This window comes from Drosophila pseudoobscura, chromosome X (genome assembly GCF_009870125.1).
Source record: "Drosophila pseudoobscura strain MV-25-SWS-2005 chromosome X, UCI_Dpse_MV25, whole genome shotgun sequence".
Taxonomy (NCBI): domain Eukaryota; kingdom Metazoa; phylum Arthropoda; class Insecta; order Diptera; family Drosophilidae; genus Drosophila; species Drosophila pseudoobscura.
The window spans coordinates 5709016-5732713 of record NC_046683.1 but is presented as its reverse complement, the minus strand read 5'-3'; the positions used below and the strand labels follow the sequence as shown (position 1 = coordinate 5732713).

Genomic DNA, 23698 nt, shown 5'->3' with positions numbered 1-23698 from the left:
GATTATGAATGCAGGAGATGGGGGGAGATGGGGGGGGGGGGGCTCGATTCGATTCGATTTGCGTCCTATGGTGGAGCAAAGAACATGGCCTCACTGAAGCTGCAGCTGGTGTTGAAGCTAGAGGCGCTACCACTATCTCAGGGGGTCTCCAGGACGTGATTCAAGTACGCAATGTAGCAGATGGCCAGCTTGAGGATCTCGATCTTGGAGAGCTTCTTGTCGGGCGGCAGAGTGGGCAGCAGCTTCCTCAGCTCAGCGAAGGACACATTGAAGGCCTCCACGCGGATACGCTCCCGTGTGGCATGCGCCGTGCGGTACTTGAGTGTGGCCCGTCGCCGGCGACGTCGCTCCTCGCGTGACAATCCCACCAGCTCTGTGGGATCGAGGTGGGCAATCGGTGTGGTCCGGCGACGTGGCGCTGGTGTCGGTGGCGGCGGCGGTGCCGGCTGGGCGGCCGTCTCACAGGCCATGCGCGCCTGGAAGCGCTTCTCAATGTCCAGCGTGGTGCTGGCCGCATAGTCCTCGTTCAACAGGCCGCCATTGTTGGCGGGGGCCAACATCTCGTCATCCTCCTGCATATAGTAGCGACTCAGGGAGATGCTCTGCGGCGGTCCCTCTGCCATATGCGTCATGTCGTAGACCATTCTTTGGTGTGTGTGTGGCTCCTGCTGCCAGTTGCTGCAGGAATAAGATGACAAAGACGGAGATCATAAGTATTCGGTGGGTGAAGCGGTCTCCCCCCGCCCCCTACTGCGCAAATCACAGAGAGTCTGGTGCTGCCACTTGCATTATTTATGGTTCATTTGTGTGCGTTTGTGTCAAAGGGTGCGTGTGCCGTGGCCGTGGCCGTGACCCGAACCGAACCGAGCCGCACCGCCCTGCCCCGCCCATGTCGTTGTCCTGGGGCGCACACCCCTTTCTGTACATGTCCTGTTTGCTTTTCGAATTATTCTCATTTATTTTTATTGTACTTATTGTATTTATTGTTTATTGTTTATTCGCAACATATTTTCACACCTACACAAATAGCAGAACAATCGGCACGTTTATTTGCCCGCGGGACCGCCCCTGAACCCCTGAACCCCGAACCCCGGGCTGGGTAACTGGCTAACGGGGAGCCCTTCTGCGGTTAACGTATGATTTGATATTACATATTTATTTAATGGGTTTTTCTGAAAAGTCGCACAAATTTGCGCCAAGTTAAGGGTTTTTCCGGTTCGAAATAGTCCCATTATGGAGTTACAGCTGTGGTTTTAACTGGATTAGATGATCCCAGAATTGATTTTCTAAGCTGATATAAGCACAATCGGATATGGTTATTCAAAAAAAAAAAAAACATTTTACGGATATCTTTTGATTCTTTCGCGATAAGATCGTTAAGCACTTAATAAACTTTAACTTACAATATTCGAAAAGAGCAGAATATCCGCACAATTCTTCGGTATATCTACGGTTCAAGTCGATTCCGGAGAAGAGCTTACAAGTTTGGCTGCTCGCTTAAAGCCTGAATGTCGAACTGACGCACGGTGCGGACAGCGCAGCATCCTTTATACCAAAAAAAAATCAAAACAACCCTCGGCAACCAGCAGCCAATAGCAAATATGCACCCCGGGCAGGGAAACGCCAATTGTAGAGTCGCCGTGGATAACAAAATGGCGGTGGTTATGCAAGATACCCGCCCCTTGATGGGAGAAGTAACCACCGGGATGCTGTTTGGATTGAAACTTTCAAATTTAAGTGCGCGGCAAATTGTGCGCCCAACAGCACAATGCGAACGGTATGCACATACAGATTAGAGGGGGAGAACTATCGATGGCACTATCGAGACACAATCGATAGTGGCTCGTCATTATCGATAGCGTTCGAAGTTTTTTAGTGAATGCTTTACACAGTGAAAAAAGTGTGTGTAATGGTGCAACAGTGCGACCTAAGTTTAAAATGCGTTAACATCATATTTGTGGAACACATTTAATTTCATAATATACATTTGCAGTCCTCTTCGATTATTACTAGAATTAAAAGAGGTAAAATTGCTAATACAATTAATTTAAAAACAAGTCCAATAACATCAGCTTATCGCACAAATTTATCGGTTAATTTTTGTTGAAATAATTAAAATTCGTGGATAAATCTGACGTGAAACCACAGAAAAAGGTCTATTTGCTGGAAATTCAGAGAAGGTATTTCCGTTGATGATATATCCCACAAAAATTTGCATACCAATATTTTCAACACACGAAATGTATATATCGATATATACTATGTCATAACACCTGAGGTTGCCCCCGCTGTATTTATAATTGAAAACCATTCGACAAAATGAACCTGGGACGACTTCTGAGACCTCTCCAGGTTGGCACAACGCTGGCCCGCAGCTATGGAAAGCACAACAAGAAGTATCTTTACAAGGATGGCAAGAAATACGAGGGTATTATATACTACCCCAGGTAAGCGGCAACCAACAGCAGACCATTATGAGTGAGCCCCATCTGATTGATATTTGATTTGCCGTAGAACTTCTGACCATCAGGATCCGCCTATAGAGCCCGCTAAACTGTTTCGCGTGCAGCGCATCAAGCCGATGAAGGGGAATCCTTTCTGGGAGAAGCGCATCCTCAAAGACCTGGGCTTGGATGGCAAACAAAGCGACTACACGGTAGTCAAGAACATACCCGAGAACAATGCCCGTCTGTGGAAGATCAAGCATTTAATTAAGGTGACACCGGTCACGTTTCCATATGGGGAGCCCACGGCGCAGGATGTCAAGTACACGATACTCAAGGATAATGGTGAGTGCCTGGTCACCAAGGACATTGGCCAAGTGGAAGTGCGCACGGAGGCTCGCGAGGCATTTGACCAACAACCGAAGCGCCTTGACACGGACCTGCTGAGGAAGGATTCTCGACTGAAGTGGCTCAATCCTTGGTGAAAGAGAATACGCCTGTCTGTGGCGTCTTTATTACTTTAGCAAAAATAAAAATATCAAATGGACGTGAATGTACGCTTCGCGCTACAGCTAGTTAATGGCCATGGCCACCTTCTTGTCGAGCGTCTTACAGCCGGAGCTGACAAACAGGGCATGAATGCGATCATAGGTCATTGAGGATAGGATATCGTTGATTATATTCCTATCGGGCGTCTTTTTCCACCGCTGGAACTCCGCCTCCAGGCACTTTAAAACGTGCGCCTTCTCGAGCGGCAGGAATGGTATGTAATGATCGATGACAAATGACTCAATCAGGCTGGTTTTCTTCAGGCCTCCGTCCATGCTGTAGGCAACTTTCTGTAGCAGCGGCTCATAGTCGCTCAGACGTGTGTCTTCGCGCAGTTTTCCCCCCTTCATCCTGTTGCCCAAATGTTCGGCAATATGGGTGCCACCGTTGTTTGACAGAAATATGAATATGGCTTGTGTGTTGTCGATTTCATCGTCGAGGCCATTGTAGTCCAAAAGCGCTTTGAGCGTGTCGAACACGCCACTAGGCATTTTTTCGACTTCGTCGAATATGAACAGGGAGCGGGGACAGTTGGTCAAACGTTTGTGTACTTCTCGGTCAATGTGTTCCTTGTAGGTGGCCACATGCGCTGCTTGTGCGAAGTTCGCTCGTCCCAGGAACTTTGCCACATATTCGCTTTTCGATCCCTGCAAGTAAAGAGCTTGGGCTATCTGATCGGCCACAAAGCTCTTACCAGTGCCCGGCCCGCCATGAAAGCTAAGCACCAGTGGCTTTCGCGACTTGACCCGGGAGCTGAAGTGTGCAGACAGTGCTGATATAATGTTTGGGACCGCAATATGCTGGCCGTACACTTTTTCTTGCAGCGACTTCTCCAGCGCTGCAATAGTAAGCTGAGAGTTTGGTAACAAGTAAGAAATATATTTCAGTCAAGTTTACCTTGTACATTGGCCGGAATGCTTCGGTCGTCGCAGCATTCATACAACCTACAATAGGTCTGGCCCTTGAAATATGAGATGCCGACGGAGGCAGCCCCTATGGCGGCACCAATTGACATGGGCTCCATGCTGTGGGAGCACCGTACCCATAATATCAAGGCACCAAAGCAAAATTGCAGAAAAGAAACCACATTTTTACGATTCATGTTGAAAAATGAGCCTCTGGAGCCGGGGACCGTTTACGGTATTTTTTATACTTTTCGGTATTTTTGGGGGCCCAAAACGAGCTGAGGCGGTATGTTTCGGTATATTTCTGAGGATCGGACGGTATATTTTATCGATAAGTCCGCGGTCACACTGGAAACGCCGCAAGAAAAATTGGAAAATTAGTGCGTTAATTTAATATTTTTAATAAATAACAAACCATACCAGACGACTCGCATCCCCAAGGTGCACGCAGTAAGTAACAAAAAACAGTCAACAGCGCAGCAGCAGAAGCAGCCGAACCCGTACTCGAAAGTGTTGTCGCGTGTACCGGTGGCAAAGAGATACAAGAGCCATCTTTAGTGTTTAGCGTTGTGGCAATATGAGTCGTCGTCGTGCACACGATACGGAGGACGAGGGCTATGGTGAGTACAGTGCAGATTCCACTCGCGTTTCACTCGTTCAACTGAACTGGGGATGGGGTGTGGCATTCATTCACTTGCAGACCATAGGCGAAACAAACGGAGGCGGGTGTCCGAGAACCAGGAGATCGAGGACCGCCTCGAGTCGCTGATATTGCGCGTGGGCGAGCGCAGCACATCCTCGGTGGAGTCGAATCTCGAAGGTCTGGTCTCTGTGTTAGAGGCCGATTTGGGCACATTCCGTTTAAAGATCTTGCGCATCCTCTCCGACTGTGCCGTCCGTATGCCCGAAAAGTGTACCGTCTACACGACGCTGGTGGGTCTGCTGAATGCCAAGAACTACAAGTTCGGCGGCGAGTTCGTCGACCACATGGTCAAGACGTTCAAGGAGTCGCTCAAGATGTGTCGCTGGGATGCGGCCAGATATTCGCTGCGATTCCTCGCGGATCTGGTCAATTGTCATGTGATATCGGCCACCAGTCTGCTGCAGCTTCTCGACACCATGATCGATGTGTCCAACGAGGACACAGTGCCGCAAGTGCGTCGCGACTGGTTCGTTTTCGCCGTCCTCTCCACCCTGCCCTGGGTGGGGCGGGACCTCTACGAGAAAAAGGAGTCGGCACTCGAGTCGCTGCTGCTGCGCATCGAGGTGTATCTGAACAAGCGCTCAAAGAAGCACCACAACGCCTTGCGGGTCTGGTCGTCGGACGCCCCGCATCCGCAGGAGGAGTACCTCGACTGCCTGTGGGCCCAGATACGCAAACTGCGGCAGGACAACTGGGCCGAGAAGCACATACCGCGGCCGTACCTTACCTTCGACACGATATTGTGCGAGGCGCTGCAGCACAATCTGCCGCAGATCATACCGCCGCCCCACAACGATGCCTTCGTCTATCCGATGCCCTGGGTCGTCTATCGCATGTTCGACTACACCGACTGCCCGGACGGTCCGAATCTCCCCGGCGCCCATTCAATCGAACGCTTCCTGATCGAAGAGCATCTTCATCACATCATCGAGACGTACCATCACGAGCGCAAGGACTGTGCCGCCCAGCTGCTCAGCTTCCCTTTCAAGCACAAGATCCCGCTCGAGTACTGCATTGTGGAGGTGATCTTTGCGGAGCTGTTCCACATGCCAACACCCCGCTATCTGGACATCTGCTATGGCTCCATACTGATCGAATTATGTAAACTGCAGCCGGCCACTCTGCCCCAGGTGCTGGCCCAGGCCACCGAGATCCTATTCATGCGCATCGATTCGATGAACACCTCGTGTTTCGATCGTTTTGTCAACTGGTTCTCGTACCATTTGAGCAACTTTAAGTTCACATGGTCGTGGGATGAATGGGACAGTTGCCTGCTGCTCGATGGCGAGCATCCGAGGCCCAAGTTCATACAGGAGGTGCTCCAGAAGTGCCTGCGGTAAGCAGACGAAACCCCCATCTCCTTTAATGGCCTATATGGCATATCTAATTTTTCCCCTCCCTGTAGGCTGTCGTACCATCAGCGCATCACTGAAATGATGCCCACCACATATGGAAAGCTCATACCTCAAGTGCCTGTCCCCAATTTCAAATACGCCAGCGAGGAGGCAGGTGAGTCTCTCCGTCCAACCATCCCTTTAAATGTACAAATGTATCTTTATTTTGGGATAAACTTAACTAAAAGACACTTCATTCTCATCGTCGTCCACGATAAAGGGTATCTCCTCGCCATTATCCCCCACCTTGATGCTAACCGATCTGCTTACTGATTTCTGGGTGAGAACTTCAATCACATCGCTGCGTTGTGGCAGCGGCTGCGGCGGCGGCGGTAACGGTGTAGTCTTCACTGGAGTTGCAGCTGGAGCTAAATCTTCAGCGGTCTTTGAGGATAAGGCTGTTGCTGGTGCCGCTGTTGTGGTTGTGGTTGTGGTTGAAGTGGTACTAGTGCTCGTGCTGGTAGAGACATAGGCTTCATGGCGATAGCTGCTCTTGGCCTTGCTATCCTGCTGCTCCTTGCGGCGTCTGGCCCACTTGCTCAACGCTGGCTCTGCTGTGGTGGAGGTTGTAGTTGTCGTAGATCGTCCAGCAGTTATGCGCGGCGTTGTCCGATAGCGACTTAAATTCCTCAAAGGACTAAAGTGTGTGGAGGTGGAGACAAAGCTGCTGGAGCTGCTCACAGTGGGAGCGGGCGTTGAGAATGTGGCTACTGTTGTCGTTATTGTTGTTGTTGTTGTTGGTGGAGGAGGACTACTACTGGTCGTAGTTGTCGTCGTCGTAGCTGGGGGCTCTTCTGTTGTGGGGGAGCTAGTGGCCAATTCTGACTGTTCCAAGCTGCTGGCTCGATTTTGCTCTTCCTCCTGCTCTCCTTGTTTCTCCTCCTGTTGCTCCTGCTCTGGCTCCTTGTTCCTGCTCATGTCCCTGTCTCGCTCTATTTCCAGATGTTGCTCGTCCAGATGCAGCACATCAATGGGATTCTGATGGACATACAGTGGATCTGGCTCGGAGTAGCGATACACTGTCTCCTCCAGCGGTTCGCTTTGCACAAACGACTTGTCTTCGTCTTCATTGCCCTCCGAAATGCCAGCATAGATGACCAGCGGCGGCACCTTTGCCGTTTGGTATTTTGAGGCCTGGCCAAAGATCTGAGGACTTCGGACGAGCAACTCCTGTTCGGGATCCTCGTTCGATTCGTAGGACTCGTGGGAGCCGGAACTGGAGCTGGAGCTGGGAAAGAGCACAGGCTGCCGCTGCTGCTGCTGCTGCCGCTCGTATGCATAGAATCCTGACTCTGCTCGAGGCGGACTCTGTGTGGCGGCAGGCGGGCGATAGTTTATCTCTGGATCGCCGCCTAAACCGCCGCCTGAACCTCCGCCCGACGCCACATAGAAATGATGATGGAAATGATGTGTGACCCCACCAACAGCAGCTGCAGTAGTAACAGCAGTAGCAGGAGAACCACTTGGTGGTGCCCCCCTCTCTGGTTGCACCTCTGAATATCGCACTGGTGGGGTGTCCAGTCCAAGGTGGTCCGCTGACGGACCCAGCCTCACCACCGGGTAATTCGGACGGAATGTGGTTGGAGCAATGAAATTCGAACGCAACCCCAGATTGTAGAGTCCTCCCCCTGGGAGGGCCATCGGATGAGGAGGCGGAGGCGGAGGATGTGCTGCTCCTCCCTTGAGATACTCACCAATGTTGAGCTTCGGCGGCAGTGGCGGTGGCGGTGGCTGGAAGATACCATGGATAAAGGTGGCCTGCGACTGCGTCTGCTCCCGCTCCCGCTCTCGCTCTCTCTCCCGCTCGCGATCCTGCCGCCGCTGGGCAGCAAATCCCCCGCCGAGAGCGTCATGAGCGTGAGGGAGCCGTGCAAAGCTCCCCGGATAGTCGGACTCCTTCTGGATGTAGCTCATCTGGTATGCTGGCGCTGCTGTCCGAGGGGGCGTCAGCGGCGTAACGCTGAACCGTATCTCGTAGTGGTAGTGGCGTCCCTTGTCGCCATCCCGATGGCGGATGCGCTGCACCTGCCACAGGGCACGCCGCTGGCCAGAGCCAGCAGCAGCACCGCTGGTGGTTTTACCCTCGACAAAGCGATAGCTGCCGTTGCTGGGCAGCTGCTCCAGCCATCCCGTGGCCAGGGTGATGATATCCCCAAAACGGGACGGAGCCTGCGCCGCACCCGTTGACGACTGTGCCAGTAGATCGGCGGGAATAAAGGGCGTCTGCAGGAAGTCATGGTACCCGTGCAGCTGGCTGCGATGGACAGGAACAGGAGAAACATCATCAAACAGAGGAGAAGTCTGTTGTGCGGAGGACCTACCTAAGATTTCCGGCTGCTGCACCCATGGCGGCGTCCGTGAAGAGTGTCACATAGGTGACATGCTTCAGGGTGCGCTCCCAGGGACGCAAATCCTCGCACGCATCCTTCTCCTCGTAGAAGAGACGCTTGCCCGTCAGCTGCAAGCCCTGCTTGGGCGTCAGCACCAGGTCCCGTCCTGCCCCGACACCTACTATGGCATGCCCCGAATGCAGCTGCAAATGGATGGGAGATGCATTGATGGAGGGGTTGCCTCTGGAGGTCAGGTTCTCCTTCAACTTACAAATGCCATGAGAACCAAGCCCAGAAGGCAGCCAAGATTCCTCCTCATTGTCTCCGACTCCGGCAATCACACATCAACCGAAAAGTACACAAATAATAGAAAGAAAAAAAACAAACAAAACAAAAATATTCAAATATATTTTTGGAGACGGATACGTTGTCGTTGCGTTTGAGCAGCGCGCGCTTGAAAGACCGACTGAAACGCGTCCCCGATTTGCGCTCGCTAATAATCAAGCGGGAGACGATGCTGCCGCTGTTGCTGCCGCTGTTGCTGCCACTGCTGCTGCTGCTACTTCTGGTGTCTGCCTTGTGGTATCCGCCATTTGGAGCTGCCTGCTTTCATTGGGGCAGCCAAGCGATGCGTCGCCGCCAGCGGGCGTACGTTTGGTTTATTTGCGCAATACGCGGCCGACTGTGCTTAGTTTATTTTTTTTTTTTTGCATAGAGAAGAGCGGATTTATGCAACACTCTCGGTTCGAGGGCGGTGCACCAACAGCGCACCCGCTAATGCTACAGGTTTGGGTGTATCTCCTGCCCGACTGGAAGGAATACCCTGTCCTCCTGGAAAGGCAGGCTGCTGCGAAGAGATAGATATAGATACTGGACAATTATTTATTGAATTAACTTTAATTAAAACTTGTATATCAATCTCGGTGGGGAATATAAACGGGTCTCCTAAATAGAGAGAACTATTATCCTTGGATTTATGTACTTAAGATTTGAGAAGAGGATCTAGTAGACGATTCTCTTCTCCAAATTGCAGAGAACTTTAATCTTATTCTAAATTTATCTTCTCAAAAGTTAGAGAACTCTATCAGTTGTCTTCTACCGTGGAAAGACTCATTCCTTGTACATCATAAAGTTCTAGAAGTAAAGGCATTGGAATCTATACGGAATACTTTTGAGAGCTTTCCCTTTTCCTTATTTTCAAATGTAGAGTATAACAAACTTCGGGCATTGATTTTGATCTACTTTTGTGTTGTGCTTCTTAGGTTTTTGATTTCATTTTGGCTATAGCCTACGTTTAAGACAAAAAAAAAACAACTTTTGCCTTAGATTTCCATTCAGATATACGTTTGTTCGGTTCGCTTCGGTGAGCCACTCGCCTCCCCCTGAAAGCAGGGGTTCTCTTCTGCTCAGAAGCATATGCTGTTCCGTATCGCGATTTCACCTTGCTAAGGTTCTCCATCTTTCCTGCCGATGATCTGAGATCTCTCATGGAGAGATGATGACCTGGGGGAGATACGACCCCACCGAATGGAACGGGCTATGTTTCGGCTAACATTGAACCACAGTCGGAGTTTGGACATGCCCGCCCTTTTGGACATGCTCAATTTGAGCTGGAAATCAGATTCCCGTGAAAAGATTCCCATTTAATTCTGGCACTCAAAGATTGTCGTGGAGTTGGAGAGTGCTTTCATTATTATACAAAAAATCCCACCCGCCCCGACTGTGTGATGACTGTGTGCGAACGTCTCACATGATCTTGACATGCAAACCAAGTCTCTACGACAGCATTGACATTCGCTATGTGAAGAGCAATGGGAGACTCTTTTTGGGAAACTTGAGGTCGAAATTTGCATTGGTATTATTTTGGCAAAACTTAGAATCTCCATCTGGGAGATGGAAGACCATTGAAGAGCATTGGGGTATTCTTTGAACGGGAGATTCAAGAGGATTGGAACCTTCTTTGAACCATTGAAACTCTTTTAAAAGAACTGAAGACCAAAGGTTATTGAAGAGATGATAAAAAGGGGACTGGCACTCTTTTAGAACTGCACATAAAAGAGTGTTCAGACAGAAGAGTCTTGGAGCTTCCCATGGGCTAATAAATTAGCATATATGTATCTAATATAATACGTACAATTGCTGCCCTGATAATCGGCCAAGTCGAAATGAATTCCGCATTTGCCAATGCATTGACTTGCCAAATGGCCGCATAATTAGCTCCGTGCTTCGCTTCTCTTCTGCAGTGGCTCCTCTGCCATCGCCTCACCGCCACACCGCCACTCTGGCACTCTGCCACTTTGACATAATTGACGTAAGTGCCAATAAACTGCATGTAATGACAGAGCAAGGCGGGTGCAAGAGAGGCACCTGGCAGAGCTGGAAGCCCGAGCACAACCATCATTAGTAACGCACCAAACAGAGGCAGTGGCAAACCCCAGTGGGTGTTGTGTGTGGTGTGGTGGTGCCGCTTGGTTCCACTCCATGAATCACACATATGTATGTGTATGCGAGCAATGAAATGCGAATTGCAACGAAAGTGTCACCTCAACCGAATGGGGGGGATGCCGAAAGAGCAGCCATTCCCATCCATTCCCATTCCCATCCAGGCCCCTCGAAATGCCTTTACAGACACCATACATTATCTCGAATCATTTCCTGACTTTCGTTTCTTCTCTCTCCCTCTCTCTGTTGTTTCTGCAGCAAGTCTACCTGGCACTGCGGTGGCCCATCAACTGGTGGTGGCCATCCGGCAAAAGTGCTCGCCCGAGGAGGTGGTCAACATTCTGAAGGAAATACCGAATAGCGGCTATAGCGGCGAGGAGATGTCCGATGGTACCTTTAATGCGTTGAAGATTGATGTTTTTGTACAGACGCTGCTTAACCTGGGATCCAAGTCGTTTTCGCACAGCTTTGCGGCCATCTCGAAGTTCCATTCGGTGTTCCGCGCCTTGGCGGAGACGGAGGAGGCACAGATCTGTGTGCTGCACAACATCTACGAGCTGTGGTCGTCGCACCAGCAGATGATGGTCGTGCTGGTGGATAAGTTGCTCAAGCTGCAGATTGTCGACTGCTCGGCCGTGGCCACATGGATATTCTCCAAGGAGATGACCAGCGAATTCACCAAAATGTATCTCTGGGAGATCCTCCATCTCACCATCAAGAAGATGAACAAGCACGTGATCAAGCTGAGTGAGTTGTCAGAGCAGGCGCATCTCCCCCTTACAGATCGTTTCTTTAAACCCATGTAATCTCTTGACCAGACACTGAGCTAAGCGTGGCCAAGGATAAGCTGTCCAAGGCGGACTCCTCGTCCAGCGAATCCGATGAGGACGCACCGACAAAGCGCAAGAAGCCCATCACGCATGCTGACAAACCCTCCGAGGAGGTAAGTTCTGCACGACATCATGCCCATATTTCCATTCACTGATTGATAATCTCTCTCCCTTTCGTTTTCTCTCTGGCAGGCGGTGGAGCGTATGGAGGAGAAACTGGAGGCAGCGAATGTGAACCAAAAGCGTTTGTTCCTCATCGTTTTCCAGCGGTTCATCATGATACTCTCCGAGCACATGCTGCGCTCCGATACCGATGGACGTGACCCGGATACGGACTGGTATCGTTGGACCATTGGACGTTTGCAGCAGGTCTTTCTAATGGTTAGTCCATCCTTCATATCCTCAATGGAATCCACACTAATGGCTTGCCTTCTTTTAGCATCACGAACAAGTTCAGAAATATAGCAGCACTTTGGAGACACTGCTCTTCACCTCCGACCTGGATACACACATATTGGAGGTGTTCCAACAGTTTGTGGCCTTGCGTGCCTAACAAAAGAACACGAAACAGAGGACGAACACTACTATAAGAATTGTCAGGGGCACTAGAAGCAGCGTTCATACACCCAATAACAGAATTGACAACAATCCGAACACACACCCAAATACACACAAAAACCTCCAATTAGCTCCATTTCTTTATATATTGTTTTCAAAAACTGATTTTATATAGACATCTTATAGTCGCTGTTGCAATTATTTAACGTGTTTAATAATTCTTATAATATTCATTCATTTGGCTTTCAAAACACCCCATACATCCACACCAATCCACCCCAAGAAACAAAACATCTATGTCTAATATTCAAATTTTTTTGTAATATGTAAACAGACGACAAAATCAGAAGAATCAACAAAATTGAGAATAAAGTCCAAAGGGAATGTTTCTTGATACACAAAAAAAAACCATCAAAAAGGTTAGATAAAATTTATGTTTATATTTAATATAAAACCCCATAATTATTGAGGGTAAGATTTCAGATTAGGAATATATTGATATTGAGGTATTGAGGAAATGTGTAAGCCCATCTCGAGGATTCGGTTGGATAAGTTTTTGACACATTCTGCGCCAAAAAAAACATAAAAATGATTTCAAAGAAAATAATAAAAATTATAGCCTAAGCCAACAAATTGATAATTATAATTATAAACAAATGAATAGACCAATCACAATCTAATAGAAATATCCACCTTCGGTTAGTAGATAATTTGTTCAACCTCTGTTGATGTGGATATTGCTGCAAAGCATAACTTGCCATCATTAAACATTCAGAAGGAAAGTCAGAGGTATATATACCATCCCTTAGATATGAGGGAAATATGCCAGACTATGTCTATGAGTACAATATTTTTTGGTTTCTTTATGACTCCTGTTTCATGGGTAGAATTAAATAAACAGAGCATACGGCCTTCAAGAAAGGTAATCAACAAACTGACCTACGAATATATTGTCCATTCCGACAAACCATATGCTATAATGATGGTCAGAAATCTACTCGTAGCTCAAAGCAAAACAAAGCAGGCGATAAATAACTACTTACTTAATACCACACTTGTTCAAATCAAAACGGAGCTAATAGTTTACCATTTATATTCAAATCGTAAAGAAATCATAGTTGATTTACGCTTGAAATTCCCAGTAAAGTATTTGGGCAAAATGACTTCTTCCATAATCCTGTGCATCGTTTGTTTGATGATCGTAAGGAGTACCCGCAATGGCATTGAATTTACTCTTTATTCAATACCGTACAATCACAGATGATCTGTCTGAAGATTCGATGCGCTAAACGGATAACCAATAGGAATAAGGAGCAAACCATGTCAGCTGAGAATGATTTTCCATGGTTGCCAGACCCAGAGGTCGAAGAACTCGTTGTGGTGGGCTCAGGGTCGGGCCCCATCGATCACAAGCCCACGTACTGGATGCTTCTGTAAGTCGCGGCAGTCCTCTTGTCTGCGCATATGTTGCAGACCTACACACAAGTAAATATTAATTGGAAAATATAAAGTACTTATTTCATACATACTCGTACATTTCAATGGATACTTTAACTCGAGGTAGCGCCAGCGTAATACTAATAGTTTGAAGAATATGATGGGTTCCAATTCAAATCTATGATCTATGTACGTTCCCTACCCACCTGCAGCTTTTAATCCCCATACCACTGCTGTTTTTCACACACTGATCGAAGCTCGAATATGAGTATGACCTGAAAACTTATATTTGAAAGCAGCCAACGAATTACAAAGTCATGTTGATAGGTTCTCTATGTTTCAAATGCATATTTGCCATTAAATATGAATAAATTTTATGGTGGAGCGTGCACTTCCCATTTCTCCATTTCTTTTTCCCACAAATAAGCAGTTGGATTTACCGATAATGACGATGATGATATCGAGCATTCATCATATAGTCTCATTTGTCTGAGGGAACGGGCTAACATCGCTGGAATAACCCCCAATAACCCATTTCATAAGTCGCATAGTTCTAATAGTTCGCTTGAACAGCACTTACGGCACTCACCTGATTTGGACCGTACTTTTAGGAATAAAGCACCACCTAAAAATATGTGTCATTATTTGGCTTTCGAGGTCTGGACTACTTGCTGTTCCTTACAATTATCTCGGTATAATACTCTTTACTAGTTCCTAGGACTTTACTTTATATACAAATTTATTTTTTGTTTATATTTTTCTCTGATCCTGTCTTGGTATTACCCTTTTTTTTACAGCAAATCCCTGTCACCGTCCACGTTTCCCACCTGGTTGACCGCCTGGTTATCTTCTTCGGATTTATCATTTTTCAGTGGCCGCGGCTCACAAAGTTCCCGCTTGTTTTTTAAATTAAACCAATTATTTTTTGGCAAGCTCTAATTTTTTTGTGGTAACTGCAACTGCTGTAGCCATGGTCGTCTCCTTACGCAAAAGGCACAAAGTGCAAAGAGGAAAAAATCAAACGCTCCCCCAAAGATTTAATTAGTTTCAAGGTCTGAGCAAAATCCTTTTTCGCCAAACTTTGATACCCAATATTTTCCCCCACATGGGGGTAAATACGTATGTATTTTATATAGTATATATGTATGTATATTTGTCTTCTTTTTGTATATATATATATATGTATATATATGTATGTATATAGATCTGTTTTTGTTGTATGCTCTAAATATATGAAAATATATATATTTTCCTATTTAGTTTCCATGCTGTTGCTTGAACGTTTGGCATTGGCTTTGGTTCAGGATTCAGATTCAGATTCATATTCATATTCAGGTTTCAGGTCGGCTTCAGGTTCAAGAGCAGGTTAAGAAAAGCGGATATATCATATCGATATGACTGTGCACGTCCTATAGCTAAACTTGTAATTGTAATTGTAATTGTAATTGCTTTGTGTAGATTTGTAACCGTTTCCATTAGTAGCTTGTCCAGGTCGTCATCTCGCCATTTCTCTTGGATCGTCTAGGAAGAAGTGCGCGGCTGACTGGGTACGTACTTCTCCGACGGCTGGTACTGCCACTGGGCACAGATGGCCTCCTGCTCCGTTTCATTGTAGCCAGCCCTGTGGGGAAAAGGGCAGGTGGCAAAGCGTCGGGAGAGAGACATACAGAAGGGAAGGGAGAGCAATAGTTATGGATAATAGTTCTCAGCGAGTTTATTGGAGGAAGTGAAGGTGGTCAACTAGCTAATGGATATGCCGAGCGTGAGGGGGAATCGAAATGGGGAACGGGAACAGGAACAGGAGCAGGAACAGGAACAGGAATCGAATCACACATGCATATGGCTAAGTGGACTGGCTCTACTGGCAGTGACTACTACTTATGACTACTAATACTACACGGGAACAGTCTTCTGAGCTCTCTCGGCTCCCACCATCAGCTCCAACGAGAGCCGTAGCTACCATAGCCATATGACGACCCTGGCCCTGGCCGCTCGTAGTAGTAGCCGCCTGGCGGCGATCCCCCGAACCGCGGTGGCAGCTCCCGGCTGACGGGCGCATGCAGGCTCTCCCAAAGAAGACGCGGCCGCTGGACCACCTCACGGATAATGTTGACTGCCGCCAGGCCGACGCTGGCAAGCTTAACGCCAAAGCGGCGGGCCGTGAGCTTGGCCGGGGCCAGGGCCGGTGCGGCGGCGGCCAGAGAACGACTTTGCTGCACTGGATGGGCCAGGATCTTGGCTATCAGATTGTCCCCGTGCGGTGGAACATAAAGGTCCGCCTGCCGGAACTCGGCCGGGCACTGATTGGTGCGGTAATAGAAATCCTCGAACCTCTGGTGCGCCGAGCAGGGACTGCGCTCCTGGAAGCACGTCACCTGCACCACATTGTAGAAGATCGCCCCCAAAGTATTGGCCGTCTCCGTGTTGGCCGCCTGCAGGCAGCGCCGGAATCTCGCGTCGCAGTCACAGTGAGAGCGGGTGAAGGTACCCCGGTTGCACAATCCCCGCCTGCACTCGCCCACGTTCAGGACATCTGGGCACATGTCGTGCTCGCGACAGCATCTATCCTCCCGCGTATGGGCGCCCAGATCGTCGTAGCTGGTGGCCGCTGTCCCGGGGCCACACCATTTGGTCCCCGGATAGATGAAGCCCAGGCCGCCGCGGAACTCATGACCATAGGAGCCCTGATGCCGGCACACCTCCTCCAGCTCCATTACCGACTCGCGCGGCACCTGCCGGATGCGTCGTGGATCCGACTGCAGCAGCATCCGTTGAATGTCGCCGCTGGAAGAGATTCACCACGGGAAATGGAAGATCGGAGGACATGTGTTTCAATGAGTGACTCACCGATCTCTGTGCATCTTGCAGAAGGGATGCCGGGACGAGAGCTCCACCATCACAGTCATGGTCATGTCCGAGATGAGCACAGCCGATCCGGAGCTAGGCGGCAGCGTCGCGCCTAGCCACAGCAGCAGCACCGCCAACGGCAGAGCCTCCTTCATCGTCCTGCCGGCTATAAAAGAAAAAAGGACGAAAGGAGCAGACAGAGAGGTGGAGTGAGTGATGTGCTTGGACGAGCTGTTGGACCGACAATGGTATGTGGGCCAATCATTAGCAGCTGAATGATGATCGCCCGCAACTTGTGATTTTGCATTTCTATGGCCCATAGATATGGTCTGACCTCTGGCCGGCCACTCACAGAATCCCCCGACGGCACACTGTCGCCAGCTCCATTCGAATGCCGCATCGCCATCCACCCTGGCCCTGCGAGCCCCTTCTCGCAAACTATTGAGCCACTGTAAAGCGACGATCAAAACAAAAGGCAACACAAAACAAATGTGAAAAAAACCGCCACAAAAACGTCCAAACGACGAAAACAATTTGCAAAACAAGAAGAGAAGGAAGTCTGCGGAAGTTCGGCAACCGAAGATTTTGATACCCTTTCTGGTAGCCATCGTTCCTACATATCCTTACATCCGAAACGGCTGTTTATCCGTGGAGGCATTTTCAATTATTTCATCCAATTCCAACAAAAGTTTCCCTATAGCAGAAAGTACATACATACATATGTGTTACTGCTAACATCTGTCCAAAAAACATAATACCCTCTATCAGGGTATCACAAAAGACGATGGATTATAATGAACGGTAATACTGCGTGGTGTGTTGCGGGCAGGGAGCGAGAGAACGAACAGCCGATCAGTAGAGCGTCATGGGGGGGGGAGGGTGGGCAGAGGGAGAGAGCGCGAAAACCTCGGACGAGCGACCTACCCCAAAAGCCCGCTCTTTCAGGCGTCAGGAAGACGCTTGAGTGCGGTTAGTATTTATGTATAAACGCTGTCGCTTGCCGCTGGCCGCTGGCCGCCGCTTTTGTGGGTCAGTTGAAGGTGGAGGCGTCAGCTTGTTACCAATTCTTGTGCTTCTTCTCTTCTCTGCTTTTGGCCAACTCGAAAAGGTGAAGGCCAGAACCGGCTAGGTCTGTCCATCTCTTGTTAATTAGTCAAAGTAGATGACGCGAGCCGCTCACCAAACCGGGGATCGGTTCACTATAAGAGTTGGATTCTACTCCATGCCACCACACCTTAACTTTATTATTTGGTTACTTCTATAGCCAGGCCAAGGAACTGTGTATGTATGTATGTACTATTTTACCCATCACGTTCCGCTCAGGTTTAAAGTGAGAAAATAATTAATGATGACAGTTTGTAGCCGCTTATTATAAGTATTATTTATGTTGTTTGCCCAATTGTTTATTGTTTGCTCAGTGCGGGCCTGAGAATGACCGCGAGAGTAAGAGTGAGAGTGAGTGAGCCAGCTGTCCTCACTGTGTACATACATACATACACATGTACATTTGTAAATGCACCTGTGGGGGGAGCGTGAGAATGAGCCGTGTGCATTGTGCGTGCGAGCTAGTAAACTCTGCGGCCATTGTTTGGGTGAGCTGTAAAAGCAAGTGGAGCAAGAATACGGTAGAGAGAGAGAGAGAGAGAGAGAGAGAGTGGTGTGGTGTGATTGCAGGACTGCTCTCTGACATTAAATCTTGTCCGGTTCTTATTAACATTCTTTTCACTCGCATTCATCTATTCATTTGCCTCTCACTCCCACTCACCAGGACTTTTTCCACACACACATGTGCGTTCGATGACAGCACTTGTTGTCTCTTACCATCCTCTCTGAACGGCGCTCTCTCACCAACAACAAACACAACGGCCAGAAAAGTAAAACAGAGCTTGAGTGAATTGTGAGTGCAGGTGGCACCGCAGCAGAGAGAGCAGAATGCCTTGAGCCTGTCACTCAACCCACCACCGCTCTCAATGAAGTAAAAGAGACAATACATAACGATCAATCCCAATTTCGCATTAATTATCGCACTGACAAGTGACAACAATGTATTATATGTAAATCTATAATCTATTATTAGATCTTTGATTGCCAATCGGTTCTACCAGTAAACATAACGAATTAACCATGCTTAACAGCTGACCTAATCAATTTGCAATCACCAAAGAGTGAGGCATCTCTTTTGCTGCCGCTGCCCCTGCCTCTGCCTTTGCTTCTCTTCTCCTTCTTTTACGGCATTGGCTTATCTTCTGAGCGATCTCCAACTACGTCGCCGTTTGCTGGCGTCGTCACCATTACCGTTCGCATAATTTTCAATGTCAATGCTTTTGCTTTTGCTTTTTAATTTCATGGCATAATAAGCCATGGGGCCCCCTGTGCAGCCATCGCAGCTGCTCCCTCTCCCTCTCGCAAAGAGTGCGAAAGAAAACGAAAACAGAAAATGAAGCCTGGCTATAGAAGCCGAAGAATTTGATACCCTTTGAAAATCATTGATACAAAAAAATTGTGACCATTTGTATCACTTTTTTTAAGCTAAGAAGAGCACACGTTCTTCATGAATTCCCTATTGTATATACTCCCTATTGTACATCTTCCTTTTGTTTCCTTCACAGCCCGCCTTGAAAGGGTATCCAAAAAAAAGCTCAAAAGCGAATCAAGATCGATCGCTGGCTCTGCATGCCTGTAAGTGTACTGGGCTTCGACGCTGATTTGTTTGTGTGTGTGTGTGCGTACAATGACCGCTGGATGCCTCTCTGCCTGTCTGCACCACCCCTCCTCCTGCTGGCGGAGTACTTGAGCCGTTTATAGATCTTTCGTGTATGCTCAGACACTATATAACTCTTGTTTTATTGGCGCCCCCCAAAACTGTCACTCAGCAGAAAGAGATCAACATCAGATCAGACTCAAACACCCGATGGTAGTGCGTGTGTGTGTGTGTGTGTGTTTGTTTTTGGGGGCCATTAAACCTCGGGGAATGTGCCTGTACCTTGGTTTATGCCTGCCAGAAAAACGAATGAACTTTGGCTCCCACTCCACACTGCTGGTGCTTCTGGACCTAGCCCTAGGCGGAAATATGTATCTTCCCTCAACTAGTCCGCCCGGAGGGGGGAGGGGGGACAGGCGTGTCTCCGATCCATGCATCATCAATCAATGCAGCTGTGTGAGTGAGTGTCTCCTGTACGGGTAACAGTCTGCAGCACTGGGAGCCCTTCACTCTTAACGCATCCGAAACTGGTTTCAGGCAGCAGCACAAAAGTCTGTTTGCATTTTGAATGTCACGCTGTTGTTATTGTGGTTATTGTTGCAGCCGCCAACTGATTCTGAGTGAGCGTGTTGCCATGTAACAACAATAAAAACTCGTAATCCCCCCGAATCCCCAATGCCCCAATGCCCCCATGCCCGCCCCGGCAAGAGCACACGGCGAGACATGTGTGTGTGTGTGTGTGCGTACTGTCTGCTGCGGTACGTGGTAATTGCTGGACGATGGACGCTACCACAGCCCCACACAGATAGCCATCTCTGTAATTGCCGGAGCAACCGGAGACGACAACCTTCCGACGTGCTCGACTCTGACCTGGCCCAGAAGGAACCTGTCCTTGTCCATTTTCTGATATTGGGGTCAAGTTTAAGATCAGCAGCAGCTGCAGAAGCAGACACAAACTTTCTAGGATCTGTATTTAGGTCGGGATCATAAAGTCGATCGATTTATGGCATATCAATAGACACACAGGCAAACAGACAAACACCTCGCTTTGTACCGGGAACCAGATGGAACGAAAACGGGCCATCCATCAAGCGGTGGTACGATCGCACGATGGGTGGATCGGGTACGGATACACGGATCGGATCGTATCGGATCGGACTCGATTGGATTGGATGGACAGTGGCGGTCATTGAACGCCTTCGCCGAAGGTCGCTCCATACGAACAGAGACAAAAGATATGCACAGTCTCGATCGGAAACTGAAACTGAAAGCGACCCCCAGGCGCTAATTGCCTTGCAATAGAGGAAACCCAATCTCACACGGCCTATGCGGTGGATGGGGGTGGCACGGCAGTGTGGCACGGCAGTGTGGCAGTGGCAGGGGAAACTATGTGATAGCTGGGGGGTAAAGCCAATCGGAAGTGAGCCAAGAACAAAGGTGTTTACTTTCGCAATTGGCCAACGGATCGTCGAAGGGGGTCTAGAACCAAAACACTGTACATACAGTACATCCACCGGCCTAGCACGAGGGTAAATGACCTCCGCAAGTCCCCCACCAAGCCCCACCAAAGACTATCAGTTCATTCTACCAATGTGTGCTAATCACTGAGTCAATTTCGCAGCTTGTCGAGGTAATGTCTTGTCAAAGATGAATGTGCGAAAAGCGCCCATGGGTGCAGGGGCGGGGGAATCTCGGTATCTGGCCGATCGGCCTCACAAATATTTGGCCACATCGCCCAGGCTAGAGTCTAGTGTCCACAATACCGCGACTCAAAAATGGAGAGGTGTTTGCCATGCAAATGCCAGAGGTTCTGTTGGGACTTGGGGTGCGGTTGGGGTGGGGCTTTTGTATCCAAAAGATGATGTTCCAGCTGCTGTCATAACACCCATCTATAGATCTACAGATGCATGTAATTTTCTATCAGTAGTATCTCAATCACATTCAATTAGTTACGTAAAAACCCTTTCGATAATATCGATCAAGCTGATTCAATCACAATCAATCAATTACTTATTTATCTTGTATTTTGCTGTATTTCCCTCTAAAGTTCCTTTTCCATTCCATACGATAACGTTTGTATTAGAGATCCTTTTCTCATTCTACTTTCTTTGGAAGCTGTTTCAAAGAATCAAAGAAGAACCAAACCAAATTCAAAAAGAAACAGAAACAGAGAGTAATCCCATATACCCTTTTTTTGTGCAATTATCATCTATAATTTTCCTAAGGAAAACTATCAACTTTTCATTTCTTCGATCAGGTCTTTAGGCTCCATAAGAAATGTGCCTCCCAAGAATTAAATCATTCCTTTCAAAAGTTTTTTCATTGATAATTTCAACATCTTTATACAAATAATTAAGTTTTATTTAAGAATAATTCAGAATTTCTGAATCTTTAAAAATCTCTTAAAAATCTCTTTTGTTTAAAATTGTTCCTTTTAATGTTTTTATCCTTCAGAAATAGAGAGTATTATTCTATGAAAAAAAGACTTCCCCAGGGACTCTCTCGGCTTTTTAATCCTCTCTCTCTCTCTCTGTCTCTCTCGCTCTCTCACGTTTGTTCCGTTTAACGGTTTTTTCCCCACAATTTACGCTTTTCCGCCTTTTACTCTTTTCACTCTTTAATCACAAGGCCGACTGGTTGCCTTCACCTATTGACATTTGGCCCACAACACACAGCCACCCCACCCTCACCCTCACCCTCACCGTCACCCTCCTGACTGTTAGCCTGCTCTGGCCCCACCCCCAGTCCAGGCCCACACACCCTCGCCGTGGCCTTCGTGCGTAAATGACCTTCAAAAGGCACCAACACCATCACCACCAACGAGAAGGACACGTGTCTGCACTTCACAACACAGGAAAAAACAACAGGAAACACAAAACAAAACAATAGAATAAAAAGGGTATGAATATCCTTTTTAACCGTTTCGACCGATTCAATTTACCTGATACGGTTCAAAAACAAAAAACAACTGTAACCAAATGGGCTCTTGCTTTTGAAGGGTTTTGTTCGATTTTTTATGGATTGGAAATTTGGTCTTCCTTTTTCTGGAGAGAGCTGCCACAGGCAGGACGGCAGCAGGGTCTACGGGAAGGAGGAGGACGCGTTAGAGGTGACGACGATGCTCGGAGCAAAACATTTCCGCGACGCGTTTGCGGCGCAACTGAACTTGATTCTGGCGCGTCGGGCCATGTTAAACTTGGACTTGGCCAAAAAAAAAATAAAATAAGAGAAAAAGAGAAAAATACAAATTGAAAAGCAGCCGCCGCCGCCGCCGACGACGACGACGGCGACAGCAGCAGCAGCGGCTAAGAAACAAATTTACAAAAACAAGATCCGCCGCAGCAGCAAAGGCAACGGCAATGGCAACGGCGGGGGCAGCAGCAGGCAGACGGACTAGAAGCTTGACGCCGCCGCCACCGAAAGCCGACGGAAGCTGCTGCACTGGGAACATGCCATGGGCGTAGCCAGAAGGATATGCAAAAATATCCAAATATTCTTTCGCACCCTCATAACGCTACCTCTCTCTCTCTCTCTGTGGAGTAGTGCTCCTCTTGGATGCCCTTGGGCTACGCCCCTGGACACGCACGCCCGCAGGCACAAGGTGCAAAATCGAAGATGAAGCGCAGCGTCCAAAAGCGGCCCAAACAAAGCCAAAGAATTGCAAAGCCAATCGAAAGCTTCCACTCAACCCGTTGCTTAATGAAAGCTCAAGACTCAATATGGATTTCACGGTCAATCGAAAGCTTATGATCCCAGCTTTTGTCACATGCGGTTAAAGTCACGGCTAAAACGTAACCGTTTCGATAACCGTTTGGCGCGCGAATAGAGCTTATATCTGACAAAAGCTCGCCGCTACAGACGGACGGACAGGCAGGCATGGCTATGTCGACTTTTTTATTGATACTTTATGTGAGCGCAAACGATTCCTTCTGGGTGTTGCACACATCTACTTTTCTGTTCAATTCCCTACAATTAGGCCACTGAATCTCGTAACATTAATTATTTCAAATCCTCAGTTAAATGTACCAGGAAATGCACAAAAAAAAAAACTGCCTGTCATATGTATAGCAATCGATCAGCTAGGATATTATCCCTCCATCGATTAAGAACCACAAAATGTTGGGGGTTTGGGGGCGCATAATATATAAAAATTGTATGCATTTATTGAGCTGGGAATAAAGAAAATACACGGCCTCTAGATCATGGAAAAGTTTCAGTTTATGAACCGTTTCGTGCTGATATTTACAGAAATCAAAGGCCTTTTTTCACATTGGGGCACATTTTAAAATTGTATAAGTTTATTTAATATACATAGTGTATAAATGTGTGTGTGTTTTGTTTTGTTGTGAGGGTGTTCTAGAAAAAAGCAAATGCATACGGCGAATAGTATGCTATTGCGGGGAATTATGTCTTAGACGGCTATGCAAAAAAAAAATAATAATGTATATATATCTACATATATATATGTACATATATAGTTGTATCCAATGTCTTAAGAATAGTTTTTACCCAATTAAGCAAAAAAAAATAGGAGAGCCAACAAAAATTCTAAAGTTAT

The 23698-nt window shown here is 47.8% G+C and overlaps 6 protein-coding genes across 10 annotated transcripts; 2 read left to right on the top strand and 4 right to left on the bottom strand.

Annotated features, from left to right (window-relative positions):
• Positions 1 to 26: 26 nt before the first annotated feature.
• Positions 27 to 1532, bottom strand: HLH4C (Helix loop helix protein 4C). Its single transcript, XM_001355139.4, has 2 exons — positions 1404 to 1532; positions 27 to 678 (listed from the first exon to the last, which is right to left on the bottom strand). Exon 2 carries the CDS (start codon positions 642 to 644, stop codon positions 138 to 140), a length of 507 nt encoding a protein of 168 aa, XP_001355175.3. The 5' UTR covers positions 645 to 678; positions 1404 to 1532; the 3' UTR covers positions 27 to 137.
• Positions 1533 to 1860: 328 nt separating this feature from the next.
• mRpL30 (mitochondrial ribosomal protein L30) lies at positions 1861 to 3001 on the top strand. 2 transcript variants are annotated; one of them, XM_001355138.4, is made up of 3 exons: positions 1861 to 2024; positions 2149 to 2447; positions 2515 to 3001. In XM_001355138.4, exons 2-3 carry the CDS (start codon positions 2320 to 2322, stop codon positions 2927 to 2929), a joined length of 543 nt encoding a protein of 180 aa, XP_001355174.1. In that variant the 5' UTR covers positions 1861 to 2024; positions 2149 to 2319; the 3' UTR covers positions 2930 to 3001. The 2 variants fall into 2 exon arrangements, with proteins under 2 accessions (XP_001355174.1, XP_033238909.1); XM_033383018.1 differs by having other exon boundaries at positions 1861 to 2447.
• Torsin (torsin family member) lies at positions 2922 to 4146 on the bottom strand. Its single transcript, XM_001355137.4, has 2 exons — positions 3891 to 4146; positions 2922 to 3831 (listed from the first exon to the last, which is right to left on the bottom strand). Exons 1-2 carry the CDS (start codon positions 4093 to 4095, stop codon positions 3017 to 3019), a joined length of 1020 nt encoding a protein of 339 aa, XP_001355173.3. The 5' UTR covers positions 4096 to 4146; the 3' UTR covers positions 2922 to 3016.
• An 82-nt stretch (positions 4147 to 4228) lies between these two features.
• Positions 4229 to 12585, top strand: Cbp80 (Nuclear cap-binding protein subunit 1). 2 transcript variants are annotated; one of them, XM_001355135.4, is made up of 7 exons: positions 4233 to 4518; positions 4599 to 5937; positions 6007 to 6110; positions 11026 to 11514; positions 11586 to 11710; positions 11790 to 11978; positions 12037 to 12585. In XM_001355135.4, exons 1-7 carry the CDS (start codon positions 4476 to 4478, stop codon positions 12148 to 12150), a joined length of 2403 nt encoding a protein of 800 aa, XP_001355171.1. In that variant the 5' UTR covers positions 4233 to 4475; the 3' UTR covers positions 12151 to 12585. The 2 variants fall into 2 exon arrangements, with proteins under 2 accessions (XP_015042132.2, XP_001355171.1); XM_015186646.2 differs by lacking the exons at positions 11026 to 11514; positions 11586 to 11710; positions 11790 to 11978; positions 12037 to 12585 and adding an exon at positions 6938 to 7202 and having other exon boundaries at positions 4229 to 4518.
• Positions 8119 to 8836, bottom strand: LOC4815351 (uncharacterized). Its single transcript, XM_015186647.2, has 2 exons — positions 8597 to 8836; positions 8119 to 8528 (listed from the first exon to the last, which is right to left on the bottom strand). The coding sequence occupies exons 1-2, from the start codon at positions 8642 to 8644 to the stop codon at positions 8313 to 8315; spliced, it is 264 nt and encodes an 87-aa protein (XP_015042133.2). The 5' UTR covers positions 8645 to 8836; the 3' UTR covers positions 8119 to 8312.
• A 2198-nt stretch (positions 12586 to 14783) lies between the features above and the next one.
• LOC4815280 (acidic phospholipase A2 PA4) lies at positions 14784 to 22348 on the bottom strand. Of its 3 annotated transcripts, none has more exons than XM_033381799.1 (3): positions 16440 to 16605; positions 15924 to 16376; positions 14784 to 15213 (listed from the first exon to the last, which is right to left on the bottom strand). In XM_033381799.1, exons 1-3 carry the CDS (start codon positions 16592 to 16594, stop codon positions 15114 to 15116), a joined length of 708 nt encoding a protein of 235 aa, XP_033237690.1. In that variant the 5' UTR covers positions 16595 to 16605; the 3' UTR covers positions 14784 to 15113. The 3 variants fall into 3 exon arrangements, with proteins under 3 accessions (XP_033237690.1, XP_033237688.1, XP_033237689.1); XM_033381797.1 differs by lacking the exon at positions 14784 to 15213 and adding an exon at positions 22082 to 22348 and having other exon boundaries at positions 15286 to 16376; XM_033381798.1 differs by lacking the exon at positions 14784 to 15213 and adding an exon at positions 17441 to 17723 and having other exon boundaries at positions 15286 to 16376.
• Positions 22349 to 23698: the final 1350 nt, after the last annotated feature.

Coding starts and splice junctions, on each gene's coding strand:
- Cbp80 (XM_001355135.4), top strand. CDS start 4,476: ATGAGTCGTCGTCGTGCACACGATACGGAGGACGAGGGCTATG. Junction 5,938..6,006: donor GTGCTCCAGAAGTGCCTGCG/GTAAGCAGACGA, acceptor CCCTCCCTGTAG/GCTGTCGTACCATCAGCGCA. Junction 11,711..11,789: donor CTGACAAACCCTCCGAGGAG/GTAAGTTCTGCA, acceptor TCTCTCTGGCAG/GCGGTGGAGCGTATGGAGGA.
- LOC4815280 (XM_033381797.1), bottom strand. CDS start 16,594: ATGAAGGAGGCTCTGCCGTTGGCGGTGCTGCTGCTGTGGCTAGGCGCG. Junction 16,377..16,439: donor TGCAAGATGCACAGAGATCG/GTGAGTCACTCA, acceptor AATCTCTTCCAG/CGGCGACATTCAACGGATGC.
- HLH4C (XM_001355139.4), bottom strand. CDS start 644: ATGGTCTACGACATGACGCATATGGCAGAGGGACCGCCGCAGAGCATC.
- mRpL30 (XM_001355138.4), top strand. CDS start 2,320: ATGAACCTGGGACGACTTCTGAGACCTCTCCAGGTTGGCACAACGCTG. Junction 2,448..2,514: donor GGTATTATATACTACCCCAG/GTAAGCGGCAAC, acceptor GATTTGCCGTAG/AACTTCTGACCATCAGGATC.
- Torsin (XM_001355137.4), bottom strand. CDS start 4,095: ATGAATCGTAAAAATGTGGTTTCTTTTCTGCAATTTTGCTTTGGTGCC. Junction 3,832..3,890: donor CATTCCGGCCAATGTACAAG/GTAAACTTGACT, acceptor TTACTATTGCAG/CGCTGGAGAAGTCGCTGCAA.
- LOC4815351 (XM_015186647.2), bottom strand. CDS start 8,644: ATGAGGAGGAATCTTGGCTGCCTTCTGGGCTTGGTTCTCATGGCATTT. Junction 8,529..8,596: donor GCTTGGTTCTCATGGCATTT/GTAAGTTGAAGG, acceptor ATCCATTTGCAG/CTGCATTCGGGGCATGCCAT.